General features: G+C 43.6%; 1 protein-coding gene across 2 annotated transcripts in view; it reads right to left on the bottom strand.

The window, feature by feature from the left end:
- Positions 1-23,790, bottom strand: part of LOC123378341 (aldehyde oxidase 1-like) — a 75,846-nt gene extending 52,056 nt beyond the window's left edge. For both annotated transcript variants that reach the window (XM_045031970.1, XM_045031971.1), the window contains exons 1-14: positions 23,637-23,790; positions 20,188-20,245; positions 16,310-16,406; positions 14,751-14,859; positions 13,278-13,404; positions 12,132-12,193; positions 11,238-11,312; positions 10,076-10,156; positions 7,172-7,316; positions 6,912-7,004; positions 5,569-5,720; positions 5,261-5,354; positions 1,924-2,033; positions 876-1,060 (exon numbers count right to left, since the gene is read on the bottom strand). In XM_045031970.1, the coding sequence (XP_044887905.1) occupies positions 876-1,060; positions 1,924-2,033; positions 5,261-5,354; positions 5,569-5,720; positions 6,912-7,004; positions 7,172-7,316; positions 10,076-10,156; positions 11,238-11,312; positions 12,132-12,193; positions 13,278-13,404; positions 14,751-14,859; positions 16,310-16,406; positions 20,188-20,245; positions 23,637-23,702 (1,454 nt within the window). In that variant the 5' untranslated portion in view covers positions 23,703-23,790. The remainder of the gene's footprint in view (positions 1-875; positions 1,061-1,923; positions 2,034-5,260; positions 5,355-5,568; positions 5,721-6,911; positions 7,005-7,171; positions 7,317-10,075; positions 10,157-11,237; positions 11,313-12,131; positions 12,194-13,277; positions 13,405-14,750; positions 14,860-16,309; positions 16,407-20,187; positions 20,246-23,636) is intronic.
- Between the last annotated feature and the right edge of the window lie 372 nt (positions 23,791-24,162).

The raw sequence follows: 24,162 nt of genomic DNA, 5'->3' as shown, positions 1-24,162 counted from the left end.
GGTTCAGGTTAGAACAAGTGCAGCTTTTTGGTGGTTAAATCATGTTCTCATTTTCTCCCATGCTGCTCCTTACATGTGAGAAAAACTCCCAATCACAACCAGCACAATCAATGGCATTTCCTCCTTCAGGTCCCTCCTTATAATGCTCCTCTGCCAGGAGCATAGATAAAGCTGCACCTGACATCTGCTAGCTAGGTGGTGAGTTCTGATTACTGCTACTGATTGGCTAAGAACAATGCAGAGAGCTAGTCTATGCTAAAATACCATATCCCTGTCCTCCCCAGCCTCAATGAGGGATGCAAGTTAAAGCAGCCCCTAGGCATGCCCTAGTCTGCATTTGGGGCCACACCCAACCCTGGCTGCCATTGAACCCTGGAGGCATAAGTCCCCTCAGGTCCTTTGCTGCTGGTACTGCTCGTGCAGGGATGAGTCCCTTTTCAGTGCCCACTTTAGAACCTCACTCCCTTATACTAATTAATTAGCAGCCTCTTCGGAAGTTTCAGCACAGCTGCTAGAGACTGAATGGATGAAGAACTGGTAGAGGTCCCTCGAGGTCAGGTTGGGGCACCACAGCGAAGTGATGTAGTGACACTAATAAAGCAACTGTACTCACCCTCTGGAGAGACTTTTCAATGAGCACAACATTCATACACAGACTTTAAAACATTTAGAATAGAAAAGTGTAAATATTCTATTCTGGGGTGGAGAGATGACTTGTCACTTGGGCTGATCTGTGTTCATTTGGTGGATTATAAATGGCATCAACCATTCTGTAAATGAAGGATCTCTGTATTTATGCCCTGAAACACTAAAAAAAACCCTAACAATATTCCAATTTGAAAGCTATATTAAGTCTCTAGGAATTCATACAGTACCTCCCAATGAGTGCCTGACAGGTTTGTTTTACACAGACGGTGGTAGAGCCAATGCCGCCATAGAAAATGCCAAAGTCCAAAATTATGTCTGTGCCTTCTGCAAACAGTACCCTCATCCCAGCATTAGCAATAGGTAGAGCGTTTTCCTGGCGCTGGGCCTGTCGGAATGCTGATACAAACTCCCCCTAAGAAAAATCAAACAGAGGCTAAGAAGTATGCACAGAAATGTAACATGTTCCAATAGAGACCCAAATGAACTAAGGTAACAAATACCATAGAGCATGGATTCTACTTCCAAAACATTTAGGACCATTCATTCCCTTCCCTTAACCATCCAACAGTTCCCTCTTCACTGTTGTCTTGCAAGCAAACCTGCCTCCCTCTCCATCTCCTGCAGAGCCCAGCTGGTCTGATCCCCCTCTCACAAATGGTTGCTGAGAGGTAAGGGGGAATGGGAGTGGGCTGCATTTAGAATGGGAGACAAAACTGAAGAGGCTCAACCTCTGCCTAAACCTCTGGACTCAAGCACAAATCAAGCCAGTATTTCAACTCTATCTTCTGCTTTTACAGATCTTTTCCTTTAGTCATCTAAATTCAATCAAGTCACATTTTTATTCAAGACCAGAGATGTGCAACTGTCTGCGGGTATCTCCCAAACAGTCTGCTTATCAATTCCCAGAGATATTGCCCTTACACAGTATTACTGATGACACAGCACCAAGCAAACAACATTGTCTGGTGCAGCAATTATGCATGGAAGCATGGACCATGTATCAATCCTGTAGCCCCTATGTAGGCAAAACCCTCAGGAGATAATGGGAGCTTCATCTGCATAATGATTGGAGGTCTAGCCAGGCTGAAAATGGGCAGCATTCAGGGATAGAGAATATATCAATGCCCTCCAAAACATTTCACTAGTTGGGCGGTTTTTCTTTTTTTTTAAACTACAGATGGTACTTCTTCCCCCTGTTCTTTCTTTAATTCCATATAAACACTGGTTAAACCATCCTTATCACAAAACAAATCCAAACATCACAGCAACATTTACCTTCTTGGAATGAGGGATGTGAACAGAGACTAAGACTTCTTCTGGCATAAGGGTATTGTTACCAACTCCATTGGCAAAAATGTCACTCAAAGAAATCCTCCGTGTTCCTTCTATTGGAGAAAAAAGAAATGGCAATCTCTGTACAATGAGAAGTGAACTCTTGGTAGTTTAAATATGTAAATCAAATTTAATTGTCAAGGAAGAATATGCAATACTTCTGGGAAAAGAATTACTTAAAGTTCATATAATGTCCCATCAATAGCATGCACCTTAAATGTAAGTGGTCTCTCTATTTTCAATAGTTAACAGAGGAAGAATTTGTATTGTCTTTTCCTTTCTCTTTTTGATCAACTGTTTTGAAAGTTAAAAAGGTCACAATTTTATGAGATTAATAATTAAAGCTGGGATTCTGAAATGGACCTAAGGGAGGGAGGCAGATTTCCAAAGAGAGTTGGGCACCTAACTCCATTAGGCCCTTTGAAATTCCCAGTCCAAAAACCATGTGACTACTTAGGCCTTGTCTACACTACAGAGGGTTTGCTGGTATAGCTATACCAGTCTAATTACCCCGGCAAACCCTCCTAATGGAGGTGCAGCTTGTACCATCAAAAGAGTGATTTGCTCAAATAGCTTACTTGAGTCTACTTCCTTGAGTGAAATAAGTTATACCAGCAAAAGGCCATTGTTCTAAAGCAGTGTTTCCCAAACTTGGGACACCGCTTGTGTAGGGAAAGCCCCTGGCGGGCCAGGCCGGTTTGTTTACCTGCCACGTCCGCAGGTCTGGCCAATTGCGGCTCCCAGTGGCCATGGTTCGCTGCTCCAGGCCAATGGGAGCTGCTGGAAATGGCGGCCAGTATGTCCCTCAGCCCGCGCCGCTTCCAGCAGCTTCCATTGGCCTGGAGCAGCGAACCGCGGCCACTGGGAGCTGGACTTGCGGACGCGGCAGGTAAACAAACCGGCCCGGCCTGCCAGGGTCTTTCCCTACACAAGCAGCGTCCCAAGTTTGGGAAACACTGTTCTAAAGCAATATAACATATAGGGCCCAGTTTCGATGGCTATGTCTACATTAGGAAAGCTTTACCAGATTTAATAGCAAAACCCTCCTAGTGCAGATGCAGCTACTCTGGCAAAGCTGTGCTTTGCAATAGTATAGCCTTACAGTGAAAGCACAGTTTTGCCAGTATAACTGCGTCTACATAACAGACGTCTGCCAGCATAGTTTCATTAGTCAGGGATCACAACTCTTCATGCCAGCAGGTTCAGGGGTACACCTATGCTGGCAGACATCTGTAGTGTAGACAGGGGCTGTATGTGAGAGAGCCTTAGTAGGACATCCAAATCTCAAGGAACTTCTCTGACCATCATCACTGTAGTATCTGAGTAAGTAATTAACAATAAACAAGGAAATACAGTCCCACAGTTTGACATTCAGAAGACTTAATGTACCTAAATGCCAATCTGAACATCTAAAAGCAGGATTAGGACATCTGGCGAGTGTCCTTATATTTGCAAATTACACACTGTTCTGAAATATCCACCTAATTTAACAATACACATGACCATCTAATGGATCAGAAAAGAGCAACAGCTAGCACACTTTCTCCTAAAGCATTCCTATTTTATATGTATTTAATTCACCAGTGTGTTTTCCCTCATCATAAAATGTTTACATGGGAACACTAGGAAATTAAAGTTAATATAATATCTTAGTCAACACTGTGTAAATTGATACAGTTTGTTGAAACAGTGTTGAAGTGTTAGGACATTCTAAATATAGCATTATGCTTCCAGGTAATAGTGCTCCGATCATCATTAAAACCTACTGCTTATTTATATACCTAAACTGATAATTACATATGTGGATAGCCCAGGTGTTGCTATAATGTTATCCTCATCCTCGCTCCATTTGTTTATTGTATCCACTTGTTCTGTTTCAAGTTGTGCCCTAATCTGGCAAAAAAACTTTTGCATGTGCTTAACTTTATGCAGATGAGTAACTCCACTGAATTCAATGGGACAGCTCACCTGTGTAAAGTTTAAGCACATGCAAGTGCTGGCAGGATTGGGGCCTCAGATTGTATATTCTTTGGGGCAGGATCTGTCTAATATGGCACCCAGAACAATGGAGCCCTGATCAGATTGGGGCTGAAGGCACTACCATAATACAAATAATACATTTAAATATATGGAGATATACCTACCTCATAGAGCTAGAAGGTAGCTGAGTTCAGCCCCCTTCCTTCACTAGCAGGACCAAGTACTGATTTTTGCCTCAGATCCCTAAGTGGCCCCCTCATCGATTAAACTCACAACCCTGGGTTTAGCAGGCCAATGCTCAAACCACTGAGCTATCCCTCATATGTTATCAGTTTCCCCAGTCTCCCCACAGACATGGCTTTGTGCGTGGCAAGGAGTGGCTTTCTTGAACATTAATTGGTTGTAATTTTGTTCCTTATCACACTTCCAACATCTTCAGTACAAATACATAGAGAGGCACTGTCACAGGGTGGCTGTCCCTTGTAAAATGAAGCAGTTCCAGCTCCCCTGTGCCAGGACAAGTACTCCCATTTGGCCATTTAAGAGGGCGGTACAGCACCTGGGGGCTATAAAGGATCCTGGAGAGATTCAGTGAGAGGGAGACCCAATGAGTCCTGCTGGAGACCAGGGACTCAAGGAGGTCCTGGAAGGAAGAAAAAGGTTTTTCCTGGGGGAAGGCTGAAGGCAAAGAGAGCAACAAGAGGGGTTTGCTGGCTGGCGTCCCCAAGCCAGAAAACCAGGGTTGGAGACAGGAGAAGCAGCAGAGGCAATTGCCTGCTGGTTCTAAGGTAGAGAAGCAGAGACAAAGGCTGGAGAGGGCTGAAGGCAGGCGAGCAGTGGAGGAGCTTTCCCGCTGACATCTCCAAGAATAGAGAGCTGGACCTGGAGGAACCATGAGAGGGCCAGTGGAAGCGAGGGATGGTCTCCTGGCAAGGATGATCTCAGCAGAGAGGCAGTGTTTGGGGGGGTGTTCCCTGCGCTGGGATGTCCTACTACAAGTTCAGGGAGAGGACTACACTGGAGAGCCAGTGTGTGATGAGAGACACCAGGGCTGTATGTTGCATGTACTGTAAGGATTACGGTGGGGAAACTCTGGACTATGTTTTGTTATTTATGTGCATAGGGTTTTTGTAATAAATGAGCCCCCCAAGGGCTTTGCTTTTACTTGGGAAGTTGCTTTGGACTATTTCTGAGGAATAAAAAGAAGGGAAACTGAGGCATGCCTGCCTGTTGTGCCATGGCCTGCCATTGCAGGGCACTGCAGGCAAGGCCACCTTCTTAGAGGTACCCTTCCTCTTACCTCTTGATGCCAGGTTGAGGGTACAGTTGCCAACTGCTAGAATGGGATTTAAGTCAGATGTTGACTTTCTACTCATAATGTTTCCACCTAAAGACTAAAAAAGGATATTATGTCATTAAGTCATCATCTTTATGTGTCAGTACAGTGTGAGGATTTACATTGGTCAAAGGTCATAAGACTGACAGTGATATAAAATTAATTTTAAAGTCTATTATTTCAGCTGTGAATACAAATATTATGCACAGACAGAAACAATTCCATGCAGTTTTGCTAACCCATCCACTTGTTACTAATAATAGACAACATACGGAAATGTTTCTGATCTGCTGTCCTCCCAGAGTTTTTAACTGATGCAAGAGAACACGGAAAATCTTTGTCTTGTCCCCTGGAAGTTCTGAGACAGTGTTTGTCAGGGCATCTTTCACGACAGCCAGACTGCAGGCAGCTCCAAGGGTCAGTCCTGAAACCAAGTTATTGTAAGTAGTAAAATGTGAGCATTGCTCCACAGTCAGGGTATTAAACTATGTCCAGACTGTACTTTTGTAATTATGCCATGCCTTTTTCTCACAGTCAGCTCTCATTAGAATGTGGATAGGAATAAGGCAACATCTTAAAAGTTTTGTTACGCTTTAATTTAGGAAACAAAACAAATACTGCATCAATTTCAAAATGTGCATGTGCAAACTGGAGTTAAACTAGGATAGGTTAAAAGTCTTTAACAGTCATGGTATAGAGTCCTTTTTTGTCAAGGGTAGCAGCTAAGCACATCTGGAAACGGAGAGAGAGATGTGGTCTAATGCTCTGAGCCATGAACTCCCAAATTGTAATCCCAGCTCCGACAGATTCTCTCTTTGGCCTTGGGCAAATTGGTTAAATTTTCTGCCTCGGTTTGCTCATCTCTGTCTCACTTACAATGGGGATAGTAATATATACTATCTATCTCTTAGGGCATTTGTGAGGCATAATTCATGTTATAAAGTACTGTGAGATCCATGCATGGATTCTCCACAGAGTGCTGGGGGGCGACAACGGGTGTCACCACAGTCTGCCCACTCCTTCCCCCTGGCCAACCCAGTCTCCTATCTCTCCCCCAGAATGAACACTGGATCTACAGAGAAGCCTCTGTGGGTTACAGAGGAGGAGAGGGAGATATGCTGCAGAGATGGCTGACTCTCCCACCCCTTCCATGTAGTAGGGAGGATATCTGAATGTTGAGGGTCCCCTCCATAAGCAGACATTGGAGGACAAACAGCCAATAACTTTCTACACTCCCCCTAAGGCTGACCTCAGACAGCTAAATTGAGGTAAAAGGTGTTAATCCACATCTACACTAGGGATTGGGTCATGGTTAGGATTAGGGTTAGATAACACATACTGGCTATCCCAATTTAACCTCAACTTCTTTTCCTAATCTAGACAAACCCATGCTGTTGCTAATGTATCATGCACTGGGGCAGGGATCATAGCCATCCTGATCCATGGATGTCTCAGGCATGATTTGCAGAAACAGTCACAAGCATCTCTAGACATTCTTGGAGAGCCAGGATGTCTGTAAAGCGGTTCACATCTTCCACACTAGGGAAGGGATCAGTATTATCTTATGCAGAGATATCTCCATGTGTTTCAAAGGGCAAAAGTAGGGTTTACTTACCATTGTCTGTGTATCTCACCACATTCAGATCTAGGATCCTTGCAGGAGAGATGATAACTGGATGATGCACTCCTTTAAATTTCATTTCAGGCCCTATAGAGTAGAATAAGATTTAGAGAAAAGGAAGATCGCTGCATTTCCGGAACTGTGACTACGTCATTTGTTGAGCCACATATTAAGGACAAATTCTAAATGCTGCCCACGACTGTTCATACATACACTGGCACAAGCATAACAGGATGTGCTCTGAATCTACATACCCACGCTGGTGTTCCCCACCACGAGAGGTGCTTTGGGGTACTTAGCCTTCAGCTCCAGAAGCTCCTTTAGGCTAGCAGGTGAAATCCATGTTGTTCTTTCCCCTTGGAAAACAAGAGTTCTTTTTGGCTGATTTTCAGCCATTGTCTATAGGGGAAACAATGTAGATTTAACATTTAAAGCTACAGAGAGACAGCGGTTATCTAGTGAATAGGGCACTGGACTAGGAGCCAAAATAATTCCTTAACCATGGAAGTCATACTTAAAACCTCAAAACTGGGTTTAAATGGGACTTAAATAGTGCATCAACCTTGTGCTGGCCCTTTGCATGGGGAGGAAATTAATGCTCCATGAATAAAATGCCTAAAACTGACTCAGATGTTTCTAGCAAACAGGGTTTATACTGAATATCCTGCAAACTACGCACTTAGGGCTCAATCCCGCACCCTTGGAAATCAATAGAAAATTTATTTTTTAAAAAATCCAGGGCTTTCAACCCTACTCCATAAGTCGCCAACTAGTTAGAGAACACAGGGCTTTGATATCTATCTTTAGGCCTCGCTGAACCAAAGGACTGGGGAGGATTATTATTTGGATAATGTCCTAGAATAGTGGTTCTCAAACTTTTGTACTGGCGACCCTTTTCACATAACAAGCCTCCTAGTGAGACCCCCTCCCCCCCTTATAAATTAACAACACATTTTAACATATTTAACATCATTATAAATGCTGGAGGCAAAGCGGGGTTTGGGGTGGAGGCTGACAGTTCACGACCCCTCATGTAATAACCTTGCGACCCCCTGAAGCGTCCTGACCCCCAGTTTGAGAACCTCTGAAAGCACATGGTACTTTAAAACAGACTAAAAATACTAAACAGGAAACAAACTCCTTGCCCTAATGATGGTAGAACCTCAGTCCATTTTAATTATAAAATATGCAACCAGTCATTCCAAATGTTACAGAGGAGACTTTAGGTATGTTTATACAACAGCTGGGAGAGTGGTTCCCAGCAGGATAGACAGACATGTGCTAGCTCTGCTCAGTCCAGCACACTAAAAATAGCAGCATAGCTGTACTGGCATGGATGGCAGCTCGGGCTAGCGACACAAATACAATCTTGCCCAGCCACCTGTATACACACTCAGGTGGCTAGCCTAAGCCACCATGGCCACAGTGCTATTTTTAGTGTGCTAGCTCAAGAAGAATGAGTTCAAATCTACCTATCTGCACTAGGAAGTATCCTCCCAGCTGCCCTGTAGGCATCCCCCCAATCTTAGCTGGTGCCTGTAGATAAGGTTGCCAGACATAGGTAGAGCCACCTATAGGTGAGGCTGCCTAATACTATCCATTATAAGACATTATTTTCAGTTGCTTATAACTAAGGCTACATTTTAATCATGGGTATTTTTAGTACAAGTCACAGACAGGTCACAGGCAGTAAACAAAAATTAATGGCCTGTGACCTGTCCATGACTTTTACTAAAAATACCAGTGAATAAAATTTGGAGGGGAGGCTGCCTGGGGTGTTGTGGGAGAGCAGCGTAGCTGCCTGGGGGGAGGAGGGGTGCGGGTGGCCGTGCGCAGCCTGGGATCCCTGCCAGTGCTGGGGGGAAAGGGTGTGGGTGGTGGCGCACAGCCTGGGACTCCCACTGGTGCTGGGGGAGGGGTGGCTGGCAGGCTCCCTACCTGGCTCTGCGCCTCCTCCCACCCCCCGCAACAGAAGCAGAGTTTGGGTGTGGAAGGGGCAGGGGGTTGGGCCACGGGACGAGGTGAGGTGGGCTCTGGGTGGCACTTAACTGTGGGGCTCCCCGGAAGCAATGACATCCCCCTTGCTCAGCTGCTAGGCAGAGGCGTGGCCAGGCAGCTCTGAATGCTGCCTCCACCTGCAGGCACCGTCCCTGCAGCTCCCATTGGCTGCGGTTCCCGGCCAATGGAAGCTGTGAACCCAGTGCTCTGGGCGGAGGCTCAGACTGGCCACGCCTCTGCATAGCAGCTGAGCGAGGGAGATGTTGCTGCTTCTGGGGAGCCCCCGAGGTAAGCGCTGCCCAGAGCCCACCTCACCCCATCCTGTGCCCCAACCCTCTACCCTGTTCCACATGCAAACTCTGCTGCTGGGGAGTGGGGTGCCACGGGGGCCCAAGAGTGCCCCAGCAGCAACCAGTGTGCCTGGCACAGGGGCTACCTGAGCTGCCCCTGAGCCAGGCACACCAGCTGCTGCAGAAGTCATGGAGGTCATGGCAAGTCATGGAATCCGTTACCTCCATGACAAACTCGCAAACTTACTTATAACTTTGTCAAACTGTTTAAACTGAAATTTTCCATGTGTGGTGTCTGCCACAGACTGATTATTTCTGGAAAATTTCAGCAAAAGCAGTTCAGCTTTTTATCAGAACAAGATGATGAAAATGTGTTGTTTTGCCCACATTAAAAAATCCATACAACTATTTTGTTGAGAATCTTCAACAACTCCTTGCTTTGCACAGGCAACCTTAATTCCCTACATTTTGAGTACTTGACTTTACATCTTTAATGTTCTTTTAATGTAGTTCTTGTATGTAAATATAAACACAATTTAAAAAACATCAGAGACCTTTGCAGATCTATTGGAAAATATGTGATATTTCTCCTGATGGAACCACTCCACTATTAGACAGCATATTAAGATGAGTACTGAACTACATGTAAATGTTGCAGCATGTGTCATAGAATGTCAGGGACCTCAGGAGGTCATCTAGTCCAATCCCCTGCTCAAAGCAGGACCAATCCCCAGACAGATTTTTGCCCCAGATCCCTAAATGGACCCCTCAAGGATTGAGCTCACAAGCCTGGATTTAGCAGACCAATGCTCAAACCACTGAGCTATCCCTTCCCCCCTGTAGCTACAAACCAAGAGCAATTCTACTTACCATTAATTCTGGTGGAAATATAAACTCCTGAGTGGGGTCCAAGGGCTGAAATTCATCGGCTGAAAACAGCTTGGTGGAAATCTTATACAAACAAACAAACAATTTTTTACTTAATTAATTCTTTATAAAAAAGAAAGAATCACAAGGACTAGATCTGAAGCCCACTGAAGTCAGCAGGAGTCTTTCTAATTACTCTAATAGCCTTTGGATGAGATGCTAAGTAAACTGCCAAGTATTAGTGGGGGCTGCTGCAGTGGAAGAAATGGAGAAAGGCAGCCTCTCACAGCTTAGTCAACTTCCCTGGCCCCTCTGGAGCTGGGAGGGTGGAACGTTACAGACCTGAAATCCTAACTGCACACTTCCCTATATTCAACTATAGAGAGGTGAGCTGGCACCATATTTCCCCCAACTCCTCTTACACACACGCACAGATTTTTTTAAAGGAAAGTTTACATAAAATAAACCATTCATATGGATGGGAATTTTCACATAAAATTAGTGTCATGATTCTGATTTAGTTTTTGAGGCAAACTTCAGTTCTGTGAACACAACCCTGCCATGAGTGCCATGTAGACAAATCCCTGAACCCACACAAAACCTCACTGACTTTGTACGGTTTCACCTGGGTACAGGGATTGCTAATGCAGTGGTCACTGCAGAACCAGAGCCTAAGAATATTAATATTCCAGAACACAAAAGATTGTTTGAACATACAGATCCAAACAGTCCTCTGCATTGTTACAATAGACTCCAGTGGAAAAGGGTGAAGATTTCCCTTCACTCACCTACCTATGCCTTTGAAGACATATCTAATCCCCCACCACTAACAGTACATTCATTTCCTGTGAAAATGGAAAAACTTCCTGATTACCCAAGATGGTACATACAACATTAAGAGAAACTTTCTAATTTCACAGAACAGCAGCAGCAATGGTCCTGTGGCTTGCAACGTGCAGGAGGTCAGACTAGATGATCATGATGGTCCCTTCTGGCTTTAAAGTCAGAGCAATGCAATGGGACATAGTGGGCTGTAGTCAGCTGGCTATAGGATGCTGCATGGCATAGCACTTTGCATGTACTGTAATTACAAGTAAGCAGTGCAATACTCTTCACCTAGTGCAAATTTTACATTTAAACAGGAAGAAAAAATAATTAAATTCACCTTCTCTCCTTTGAGTTTGTCTTCTTGATCCAAGCAACAGTTCCCATTTTCTTTACTTTGACAACAAAATGGTTCCTAAAATAGTCATATCCCATTAATACAACATATGACTTCTGCTCATAATGTGCTTGATCCCAAGTCAATGGGAGTCTCTCTTCTGACTTACAATGGGCTTTGGATGAGGCTCAATAAAATTGCAAATATTCATGTTTTAAGGCATTATCTTTTTCTTACCAAAACCTTTTTTGTTAAAAGTTCTCCATGAAAAAAGGTCTTCTAGGTTTCTCAGTGGAATTTACACAAAATGTTGGCAGACAGGGTGAACTTTAGGTCATTAACACTCATTGATGTCACCGCCTCTTTTAGTTCAAATCTTATTTCAACTTTATTTTATGCATGTAATGCCATGACTAGCAAAGACCAAAGTCTCCTTGCCTCAATCACACAAATATTCCCACTGACTGCAATGAAACTACTTTTGTGAGGAAGATTTGGGCCTCTTCTGAACAGTTAATATTTAGAACCAGATTTTTATAATACTCTTTGCCACGCTGCAATTTGTATGTCTGGGCTAAATATTACAGAACAACAGGTTTATGTGTCTGGTGGCCTGAGCCAAAGCTTACTGGAGTTAACAGAAACACTTTCATTGACTTCAATGAGCTTTGGTTCAGGCGCTGAGAGATGGCTGATCTGCATTATTGCAAAGGACAGCCAACAACCCTTGACAGAGACAAGATTGGATGTGTATTTAAACTCACAATGGTCTCTGGTTGTTTAGATATTGTAATACACAGTAACACATACCTCACTATCCCATAAAAATATTTTAGAACAAATATTCAAAGCAGTTGAATAGGAATACTCTTTGAACCCACCATTCCCACTGCTTACCTTACAGAAGGTTTTACAGCCATCTAAGATTGGTCTATACCCAGTGCAGCGGCACAAGTTACCTGATACCAGAAAATAATAGGTGAACTATTAATTCTATCTATGACATATAATTTAGGATTCAAGACTTCAAGGTTTGTCTTTTTGAGATTTCAGGAGAAGGGGTATATCTCTGAAATGCAGTATGGGCCAGATGTACAAAAGAGCTCAGCATCCATTAGCTCCTGAGGGAAGGAAACTCTTACAGCAGCTAAGAGGAAGCTGAAATACTGCAAGAGCTGCATCAGATGGCAGCAGGGGGTGAGTTGACCCAGGGCCATAACAACTTTGGCTTTGGCTTCACTGACACAAAGGTGGGTTTTTACAGAGAGATAACTAGCATGGGATAGTTCTCTCATTGTAAAAACTGAAGTGCAGACAAGGCACTTGCAGTGTTTATAATGAGGTAGCTAGGCAAAGTCAGCACTATGACTCCTGCCCATGGCTGACCCCACCAAGTTTGCCTCATGGTAAAACTAAACTGGCCTCGTCTCCCCTCTGCTTTTACACTGGGATAGTGAACCCACATTAGTTATCCCTCGCTAAAGCACACCTTTTTGCAGTGAAGACATAGCCAGTCTCTCTGTTATTGTATAGTTTTATTACTGTCACAAAAGCTTTGGCACTGTTCTGAGGTTTATAATGTTCTGAACTCAGTATCTGATGAGATCTAAGGCCAAGATTTTCAAAAGTTGCTACTGATTATGGATGCCTCAATTTTTGAGTACCCAACTTGAGACATCTTAAAAGGGCCTGATTTTCAAAAAGTGCTTAGTGCCTACCCTCTGAAAATCAACTCCCTTAAAGGTGTGCCAAGTTGGGCACCCTAACTGAGACATTCCAAATCACTAGTCACTTCTGAAAATGTTGGCTCGCTGGAGGGTATGCTATTTAGCATGACATCACAGATATGCTGCTTAGTATATAGGCACCTCACAGATTTTAGGCAGTCAAGAATTCATTGTTGATTTCTTCCCTCATCTGCCTTTCTGAAAGGAAACTGTCATTAAAAATCTTATTTACTAAGAGATTATTTATCTTGTTTGTTCATATATTAAAAATGGCATTTTGATTGGGGTTGGGGGGAACAAACAAACAAAAACTAACCAGCCAGAGCTGCAGTTATCTGCTCCATGGAGGGTTCAGGGTGGTTTCTCAGCAAAGCATACATGGACATCACCATTCCAGGGGTGCAAAAGCCACATTGAGAGCCATGGCACTTGGCCAGCCTTTCCTGGAACAAAACAGAACAACAGCCCCTGCTTCAAAATGCAAACTCAAAAAATTTCTTTTTTCAATCACTTAAAAAAGCTGTTGATTTAAAAAATTACAAACATGATTTAAAGGGTTACAAGATCTGACCTAATTAGCACAATGAAAAATGCGACAAAAGTTACAAACTTAAATGCCTTCCTCTTAGAAATGTGAGATATTTCGAGAAGAAACTTAATCTAATGTGAAATCTGAACCAAGAATAGTTATTTCAGATGTGTGGGTCCAAGCATACCTGACTGGTGGACGAAGGGAGCAGATTATTCCACAACTGCCTACTTCAGGGTTCTTACACCTTCCTTTGTGGAATCTGGTGCTGACCACTGCTGGAGATGGAGCATTGGCCTAGACAGATCATGGGTCTGATCCAGACTGGCAATTACTGAGTTCTTTTGTCTTTACCTCAGTCTCTTAATATTAGATGCAGTATTGTAGCTGGATATGAGCGAGACAAGGTGGGTGAGGTAATATCTTTTACTGGACTAACTTCTATTGGTGAGAGAGAAAAGCTTTCGAGCTACACTGTCTCTCTTTCTCACCCACAGAAGTTAGTCCAATAAAAGATATTACCTCACTTATCTTGTTTCTCTGTTAATATTAGGCAGTCTGCATGAAGGGGCATCTCTAATACGTCTTAATCAACCACTTTATACTTGCATTATCAAGGTTTCCAGTAAAAGTTAGTCTGACCGTTAACAATGTCTAACAAATATCAGACTTTTGCTGGCCCACTAAAGTCTCACTGTTTATGTATCTTCTTTGCTGTGCCTCAAACATACAGTATATGCACTGTTTAGCAAGCAGCAACATTGCACATTGCACCTTTTACAATACTTTGTTTTTTAGCAGAGCTGGACAAATAATCTAAAATATTTTCTGTATAGATGTGCTATAATTTTAAGGTTAATATCTTTGGCCATTTTTGCAGCCTGTGGGCATTTCCTTTCTGGCTTCAAGGAGGTGCCAGCACTGGCAGATCACATAACTCTTAGTTAATCATCTAGAACTGTTTTATTTTAGCAAATAGGTTGTTCCCATACTATGCTGGAGATTCCTGATGTTTTTGCAGCATGTGTGACATTTGCTAGCTAGCTAACTGTACATAAAGACTATATTTTCCTGTTTTTCCTTCACACATTCTGAATTACACTGCAGAATCAGTTTAAAAATCCAGAGTCTTCAGCTATCTTTTAGTAGTGGGAGCAATACCATATCTTTAAAAATCATAACAATGCCGTGCCACCATTGCCAATTAATCCTAGGCATGTGAAGGAAGAAAGCAAAAATCCTTTTACAGCATGCTCTCACCTGAACTGGATGTATCCGGGTTTTTGTGCATCCTATGCCTTCCACAGTGGTGACTGCAACGCCATGCAACGAGCATATAGGTAATAGACAGGCATTGGCAGAATAATGTCTTTGGATTGTAAAGAAGAATCAAGGACATTAAATATAGCGTAATAGTATTCTGTGGTAAATTAAGAACACGCTTTTTACTTTATCTCTCTAGCTATAAGCACCCATCATCATCATATTGAGTGAAACTAGAATTATAAGATTTAAAAAGATAGGGATTATATAAACAGTAATTCTTGTGTACATTGTAGGAGTTGCATGCCTGGTCATGCAACAGTTGGCACTTAGGGGCCTGTGCACGCCCCTCAAGCCTAACATTCTATGGGCCAAAAGTATAAATATCTCACTCTTTCCATCACTTAATCCTTATCTGCCATCAGAAGCGCTATTTGCAGGGCTCTGATGCAGAGGGCGGGAGGGAAGGTCAGGGTGTTTCTTTCCAAGCAACACAGTGAGAAAACAAGAGTTACTGTTGGTAACTAACCTCTCCTTTCTCCTTCATGACATTGCTTTCACAGACCTCACTATAGAAGACTAGCTAGCAGTGACCTCCCTGATGAGGTGATCTTAGCAGTGCCCTGCTAGTTAAACAGTGACATAAGCACTGCTCTAAGTCAGTGGTTTTCAATCTGGGGTCCGCAGACTATGTCTAAGATTTCCAAAGAGGTCCATACCTCCACTTGACATTTTTTAGGGGTCCACAAATGAAAAAAGGTTGAAAACCAGTGCTTTAAATCAATATTTGCTCAATACAGAGTTGATGTAGCACTCAGAAAACAGCAGTGATTGAGGTGTGAGCTGAATTCCATCAAGGAGACTTAGAGGTTTTAGGTAACTACACGCTGTGGATACATGTCTCTGAAGGAGCTATCCTCATCACTAAGCCAGTGACATATTCAGGCATCGGGACATTAGCCAGCTCATAACATGATTCAGTCAGGGCCGGCTCCAGCTTTTTTGCCGCCCCAAGTGTTGGGGGAAAAAAAAAAGAGAAAAAAGAAAAACCCGATTGAGCTGCCGCTGAAATGCCGCTGAAGAGGACGAGAGGGAGTAAAGCACTCGCCACCGAATTGCTGCCGAAGACTGAAGCGGAGTTGAGCCGCCGCTGAAGACTAAGTTGCTGAAGGACCCGCCGCTGAATTCCCGCCAGAGACCCGATGTGATGCCTCAATACCGGACGGAGTGCCGCCCCTTTCTATTGGCCACCCCAGGCACTTGCTTCCTTTGCTGGTGCCTGGAGCCAGCCCTGGACTCAGTGCACAGTTTTTCCACTTAAATGGCCTTTGAACTAACAAGACCTAACCGCTAGGTTTTTCTGCAAATGATCAATTTAAATTAAATATTAACTTAAAGTTTGACAAGCTTTTTTTAAAATACAGTATCACATATGAAAACCTTATCTACATTCTTGGGTTTTTTTAATATTTCCTTTAGTAAGCTGAAATCACCTTTATTTTTAAAAGGTCATAAAAATGTATTGTTGACTATTCCAGATATTTTGTTAAGGATACCTTATGTTCTTGGAAGCAGGTTCATAAGTGGAGATCATCACAGTGCAGGCTCCGCAGCCACCTCCTCCGCAGCCATACTTAGTTCCTGTGAGACGAAGTGAAAGAGCTGCCATTAAGGAAAAAAGCTTATGGGTATTTAATAATTCATTTTTTGCTTCTGCTCTGTTCCCAGTAGTTTCACTCTTGCAGGAAATCAGATGAACAAAATGGGAATCAAACAGCTACCTAGGCAAAGCTTGAGGACAGTCTTCTTCCTGAAGACAACATATATAGAACCTGTAATTGCACAAGTGCAATGGCACATATATCAGCAGCTCATTTTTACATTGCTTGAAATTGTCAATTATTTTAAGACCAAATCTACAAAATAAACTGACCAAGCTCCCACCAAGTTCATTGGAAGCTGTTGACTTCCTTTGGAAGCAAGAGCAGCCCGCAATATGTAAATATCCCACTGGGACAGAAACAACGGTAGACATGCAGTACAGCTCACATGTTCTGTTTCAAAGTGGCTGAACTGTATTTTTGGGTAAACTCAGTAACTTGCTGTGTAACATGGGGGAAAGATTTAGGGCCCAAGACTCGTGGGTGACATACATTTAACTTAAATATGTAGTTAAGTGCTTTGCTAAATCGGGGCCTCAAAGTAAGTTAGGAATCTAAATACCTTCGTGGATCTGGGCCTTAGTTCTTAGGGCCAAGATTTTCAAAATGGTTGCCACTGAAGTTAATGGGAGCTGCTAAGTGCTCAGAGCTTTTGAAAATCAGGGCACCAAAGACTAAAATGTTTAGATTCCCAGTAGGGTTAAAATGAAACCTTTAGGTTTATTTTGAGTCTGTTAATATCACAAACTAAACAATGGGACGATACATGTATTTTGCATGGAAATCATTGTTTATTGAAATCATCACTCTTGCAGGAAATCAGATGAACAAAATGGGAATCAAACAGCTACCTAGGCAAAGTGCAATTAATCAAATTAAAATAGCCAAAAATACTTTTTTCAGCAGTATAACAATAGAACAAACAGGAATTTATTTCAGAGTTCTGAAATATTACAATTCTCAGAATTAACTGTATAGTATTTGAATGTCATGGGTCTCAAACTGATTTTAAACATGTGGGCAAGTATTCCACTTCATATTTACAACCAGCGCAAACTCCAAAGGCAGAGATTAGTGGAAGATATTTTTCCTCAAGCCTTGCTTTGGCCTCTGAGTCCTTTCACTGGCTCACATTTACATGCTGCATCAAATGTAAATTTCTTGTTCTTTTTGTCAAGGTTCTGCATTTCATCCCAGCCCATCTCTCAGATCTTGTGTTGTATCATCTGCCTCCTTGCTTTCCCAGTGATGCCATCCTCACCGTCCTGTGTCTCTCATTTCTACTCACATATTCGTGTCTTCTTCCACCTTGTCCACTATGCATGGATCAGCTTCCTAATCTCAGTGCCAGCTCCCACCCACTCAAATCTCATATTTCTCCACAATGCCACAGACATTAACCCATCTGACTCTGTTGTCTTCTTCATTCCAACATTGCAGAAAAAAAGAGTGATAAAAAAATTCAAATCTGAATCAGCACCTCCTCTTGGTTTCCCAATAACTCTTCTCAGTGTCACCTGGAGTCTGATTTTTTAGAAGTGTTAAGCACCCACCTCTTGAAGTCAGTGGGAGCTGCAGAGACTTAGCCACCTCTGGAAATAAGGCTTTTAGGCTATTTAATATAGGGAGTATATTTCTATTTGTCTTGTACAGCACTGAGCAAGTATTTTTGGTCCTGATTTTAGAAAAGAGTAGAGTAAAAATGTTGCCAATATGCCAACAATACAAGAAAATGTCTGACAGAGGTGCTCCACTTGGTGTATGGCACACTTCCTGGTGGTCTGTGGATTTTTTCCTAATATCTGATTTGTGTCCATTTATCCTTTTCCTTAGAGACTGTCCAGTTTGGCCGATGTACATAGCAGAGGGGCATTGCTGGCATATGATGGCGTATATTACATTGGTGGACGTGCAGGTGAATGAACCAGTGATGGTGTGGCTGATCTGGTTAGGTCCTGTGATGGTGTCGCTGGTTTAGATATGTGGGCAGAATTGGCATCGGGGTTTGTTGCATGGATTGGTTCCTGAGCTAGAGTTACTATGGTGCGGTGTGCAGTTACTGGTGAGAATATGCTTCAGGTTGGCAGGTTGTCTGTGGGTGAGGACTGGCCTGCCACCCAAGGCCTGTGAAAGTGTGGGATCATTGTCCAGGATGGGTTGTAGATCCCTGATGATGCGTTGGAGGGGTTTTAGCTGGGGACTGTATGTGATGGCCAGTCCCCACACCGGTTCATTCACCTGCACGTCCACCAATGTAATATATGCCAGCAATGCCCCTCTGCTATGTACATCGGCCAAACTGGACAGTCTCTAAGGAAAAGGATAAATGGACACAAATCAGATATTAGGAATGGCAATATACAAAAACCTGTAGGAGAACACTTCAACCTCCCTGGCCACACAATAGCAGATCTTAAGGTGGCCATTCTGCAGCAAAAAAACTTCAGGACCAGACTTCAAAGAGAAACTGCTGAGCTTCAGTTCATCTGCAAATTTGACACCATCAGCTCAGGATTAAACAAAGACTGTGAATGGCTTGCCAACTACAGAACCAGTTTCTCCTCCCTTGGTTTTCACACCTCAACTGCTAGAACAAGGCCTCATCCTCCCTGATTGAACTAACCTCATTATCTCTAGCTTGCTTCTTGCTTGCATATATATACCTGCACCTGGAAATTTCCACTATTTGCATCCGACGAAGTGGGTATTCACCTACGAAAGCTCATGCTGCAAAACGTCTGTTAGTCTATAAGGTGCCACAGGATTCTTTGCTGCTTTTACGTATTTTAAATTTAGCTGGGACACTGACACTAGTATCCCCACTCTTCCCAAAAGTGCCATTGGAGTTCTAATGACACTAGTGATCAGGTCATCAGTTTTGCACATTATCTGAAAAACGGGACTTCCAGCAGCACAGTACTCTCTTCCACCATTCTGAAGCATCAGCTCAGTTCAGAGAGTAAGTGACACTTACTAAATCCTGTATTCACATTTCACTAATATACACATAATCCACATACAAAGATACTGACTGCAATCTGGTTCTTAGTAAGGATTTAACAGCAGGTCTCAGATTACTAAAGATTCATTATTTTTAGAACTAGATTACAGTACATTATCACAGATTATCTGACAAGGATAATTCAACTCCCCCCACTTGCTAATTCACAGTGGATCTTCTATTAATTAATAGTCTAACGCACCATTTCCCACAGCTTCTAGCCTCCCTTCCAAGTACCCATGAGGCTTAGTTCATCTCATTTATTACAAAATCCCCGTGATTTGATAGAAGTGCTATATAAGTGCATGGTATTATCAGAGGATGTCAAAGCACTTCACAACACTAATTAATCTCTGAAAGGCAGATAAGTATTAATATCTTCATCTTACAAATGGGAATAGATGAACACAAAAAGGGTAAGCGACATTCTCAAGGTGTCACAGCAAGTCAGTGGCAAAACTTCGCATAGAACCCAGATTGCCCGATTTAGCAATGTGCTCGGACCAGTGAACTACAATCCCTTTGAGTTGGGGATAACATTAAGCTAATTTTTTACAGTTTAATGGAGTTCCTAACATTAAAATATAGTCAAGCACTGAAGAGTGTTTGGCTCTTAAAAAGATACATAACTTAATATAGTAATTTTATGCAGCTCCAGGGCCCAATCCCTGTCATCCTTAATCAGGCAAAGCTCTAATTATCATCAGTGGGAGTTTTTCCTGAACACAGTCTGCAGGATAATGCCCTAACTGCATGAACAAGGAAAGGATATGTCTCTTTCGGAGGTAAGACAACAGCATTTGTTCAGGATCAGCATTCTTCTCTACTATCTGCAGAAGGAAGGAAAACAAGCTGTTACAAAAATACTCAAGGTTTATCCTTCAGGGCACAAACCCATAGTCTTCCTTCCCAGCCCCCACTTAACAGAACTGCATTTGCTAAGGGCCATAGGTGGGAATTTTTGCTTCCTTTGGAAGTTTTTTGTCTGACAGCCCTACTGCTAAAAAGAAACTGTCAGGACAGCTTATCCTTAATAAAAACAACCCTGGTGATAGGAGGAATGCCACATCAAAGGAAATCCATCCTGAGCCCCTCTAAAGGTAAAGGGTGCCAGGAATGGGACTAGATGTCAGCCTATGCACATATGCTTCATATGTATAAAGACAAACAAAACCACTCTGGGGAACTCTCAGAATTGTGAACAGTCTGATGGCCTGTTGGAAGTGAAAGGGAGCAAAGACTATTCCATAGCGCAGATGAACATGGAAGTATTACTGCAAAGTTACAGATACCAGTTATTAAAGATACAAACACAGGAAGAGAGTTTACTACACACCCCCAGATCAGAAATGTAATAAGGAAATCAATATTCTTGACAGATTATAGAGCCTCGTTATTATTTGAACATATGATGAACACTGGAGGGCAGATTAGCCAGGCCAGTGCCAGGGATCCCCTTCCTCCTAGTTTTACCCACAGATCTATACTGTACTCAATCTACAGAGTATCCAAATATTTTACAAAATTATAATGCCCCACCATACTCTCAAATGAGATGGCTGTAATGAATGCTGTGACCATTAACAATATTTGTAGCTATCCATGCCAAGAAAACGTTACACAATGGTAATCAGATTTTATGCATCAGGGCATAAACTATGCAGGTCAGGAAGACTTCCCCCTCTTCTGCCAGCACTGCATAAAACTGATTCAATACAATATTCATTCTGTGATAGTCTCTGACAGAGGACGAATACTAAACTACATGGAGCAACAGCATCATCCAGAAACTCCACATACCTATCTGGTTAGAGGAATCCTTATCCCATCCTACAAGACTCTTTGCTGCTTTTACTTATCCCATTATCTTGAATCAGCTAAACCGTAAAGTAGTGTTTAATCAATAGTCAATGTAAGTAATTATATTCCCATTACATCAACATTCTATTAGGCCAGTAGCTTCCATTTCATTTATCATATTTTGTTATATTTTTGCATTTCCATTAGTGACATCTGCCTTCTTATCCTCTCCACATTGCACTGTGTGTCAAGAAAATGTATATTTCAAGCAAAACACATAATTTTCAGTATTTTTTTTTTTGCACACATGAAATTCTGAGGGAAATTTTCAAAGGATGAAAGGAGAGTTTGGCACCCAACTGCCACTGATGTTCCAGGAAGGGCTGCAGGCCTAACTCCATTTTGTGATTTTGAAAATCTTCCCTCCTCTGGCATCATCATCCACAGGAATCTTGTGAGAAACCAGGCAGCAGGAAGGAAAGTGCATGATCTGCAGGACTGCCGTGGCCCCCCACTTCAACACTGGTTGACAACAGTCCTAGAGAGGTTATGGGATGTTCGTTTGGGGATAAAATGTTATTGTTCTCCCACTGCTTTTTGAAAATCATTTGCATGTCAAGGAGATTCAAAAAGCTCGGTGGGGTAGAAAGCTCAATGACAGCTACTCTTCTAAACTTCACACCACTTAAGGTGTATCATGTTAGTAGGAGTGGAACACCCTTCAGCTCCGTGGCACTCTAGATTTTATACAAAAGAAAAATAATTTACCTAGCACTGATGTGCATAGAAAGTGCCATGACAAAAAATGTATGGGGAAAAAAAAATGCATCGTAGGGGGCAAACTGCATAAAAGAAAGACACAAGGCATTTGTGTTAAATATTTAACTTCCTGATATGAACCTGAAATTAACTCCAAACTTTCACTCTTAACTTGCCATTCTCCTTACATTCACTGCAAACAAAAAATGTATGCAGAACACATCTGTGTGGAAGTGACAGCTAAAGAGAATTTTTAGAACACAGGAACTCCTAACCAATCTCCCCTACCCCCCAGTATCATGCTTCCCCCTTACTAACATTCAGTGGGGGTGTTTTAGTTGGCTAGCTCCCAGCACTAAAAGGGGAAGGGTCAATGGGAAATCAGGACCCTGAGACTGACAGTCCCCAGGAACAATAGCGAGAGGCCAATGCTCCAGGTCAGCCTGATTGACAGGCCGGGCAGGCTAATCAGGGAGACAGGCCAGGGTGGGTCCCGTCCTCTGTATGAGCTGGAATTGCCTAGGTCAGAAAGAGTGGGGCAGAGCTAAGGAGAAAGCAGGGGTCCAAGCTGAGCTGGAGAGCAGAGCCGGGCCAGATCCAGAGGGGCCAGAGCTGCAGCCACAGAGCCAGAGACACAGTCCAAGGAGAGCAGATCCTGTGCTGGAAGCAGAGCTGCAGCCACATAGCCATAGGCACAGCCCAGGGAGACCAGATCCTGTGCTGGGAGCAGAGCTGCCGCCATAGAGCCAGGTGTGGTGAGCAACTAGGGCCAGCCAAGGGAGGGGACCTCGGGCAAAGGACCCAGTGCAGAAAGACACCCCCAGCCATGGGTCCTTGCAGACATGGCTGGGAGGGGGTTCTTAACCTGACGAGGGGCTGATGCTGGGAAGAAGGGTCCCACCACCCAAAGCCTGGTGGTGTGTGGCCACCACCATTGCAAGTGTCCAACCTGCAGCATCCCTGCAGCACACCCAGGGCCTGAGACGGAGCCCTGGGACCGACAAGGAACAGACTGAACTGCCCTGACATTCCAGAGACACTCTTTGTAATGTTCCCCTGCCACGGAGCAGGGTGATGTGTTTTCCTGTAACCTTTCCCATTTTTTCTTATTCTGTTTAAAAATTAATTGTTAATTAAACAACCTGTATTTGTTTTAAATTGTATGGAATAATCAGTGGGTCAGGGAGGTGCCCAGTGCAGAGAGGGTACCCCGGAGTGGGGACACCCCAGCCTCTGTCCTAGGTGACCACAGCAGGGTTGGGGGTCGAGCCCCCCAGGAATCCTGGGCCCAGCGTTGTCGGGGTTACGAGAACTCTGCCAGACAGGAGAGTGGAAGGGGAGTCCTCAAGGGCAGGTAGGCCTCTGGGAAAAGGAAGTGGGAGCGAGGACTCAGATCCTTTCGCTTCACCGGGGTAGTGCAGAAGCCAGGAAAGTTCCCCACAATAGTGGGACCATCCCCCGCGCTTTCATATTCGCTATATTGGCTGTTTCCTGTTCCGACCCTGCAGAGGAGAAAGGGACGGGAGGGTGGAGAACTGCACATGGAGTCGGAGGAGCTTGAGTCTGTGTGTTTCCGTTGCCAGCACATGAGATGTGGCCAAAAGGACACGCCAGCGCCTCCCGTCCCGCCCCAATGCCCCGCTGCCTAACCCGCTCACGTACCTTCCTCCCATTCACAGAGAAGATCAGCTCATCAGGCCTCGCTCCCCCGGCAGCGGGGAGAGACATTGCGAGACGCAGGGAATCACAACTCCTGTCCCCGCGAACCAGCTGCGCTGCGCAGTTCCGTCCAGCAAGCGAGCGATCAACTTCCCGGGGCGGGGCGGGGCGGGGCGGGGCTGCCTGTGAACTCGAGGGGCCGGGCGGCAAAGTCAGGGGTGGGGGTGTGATCCGCAAATGATACACGCGGGCTGTAGAGAAGCTATAAATAGCTTCCAGCCGTTGTGCAATCTCATATAAAAAGCCCATCCTGCGCCAAACACTTTCAAAACTGGTTCACCGCCAGGAAAGTCAAAGACAGTGGTTACTATCGCCGAGAAAAGCGTGACCGTTCTCCGTTCTTTGCTGGAATAACTCTTGCATAAATCCTGGCACAGAATTTAAAGGAGACACTCGCATTTCACAGTATTACAAACTGTTAGTTCATCATCTCATGTATCTGTTATAAAAAGGTGGCATCGCCCCCTCC

The sequence above is a fragment of the Mauremys mutica genome, chromosome 10, assembly GCF_020497125.1.
Source record: "Mauremys mutica isolate MM-2020 ecotype Southern chromosome 10, ASM2049712v1, whole genome shotgun sequence".
Lineage (NCBI taxonomy): Eukaryota > Metazoa > Chordata > Testudines > Geoemydidae > Mauremys > Mauremys mutica.
Note: the sequence above shows the minus strand (reverse complement) of the source record. Positions and strands in the feature narration are given on the sequence as shown.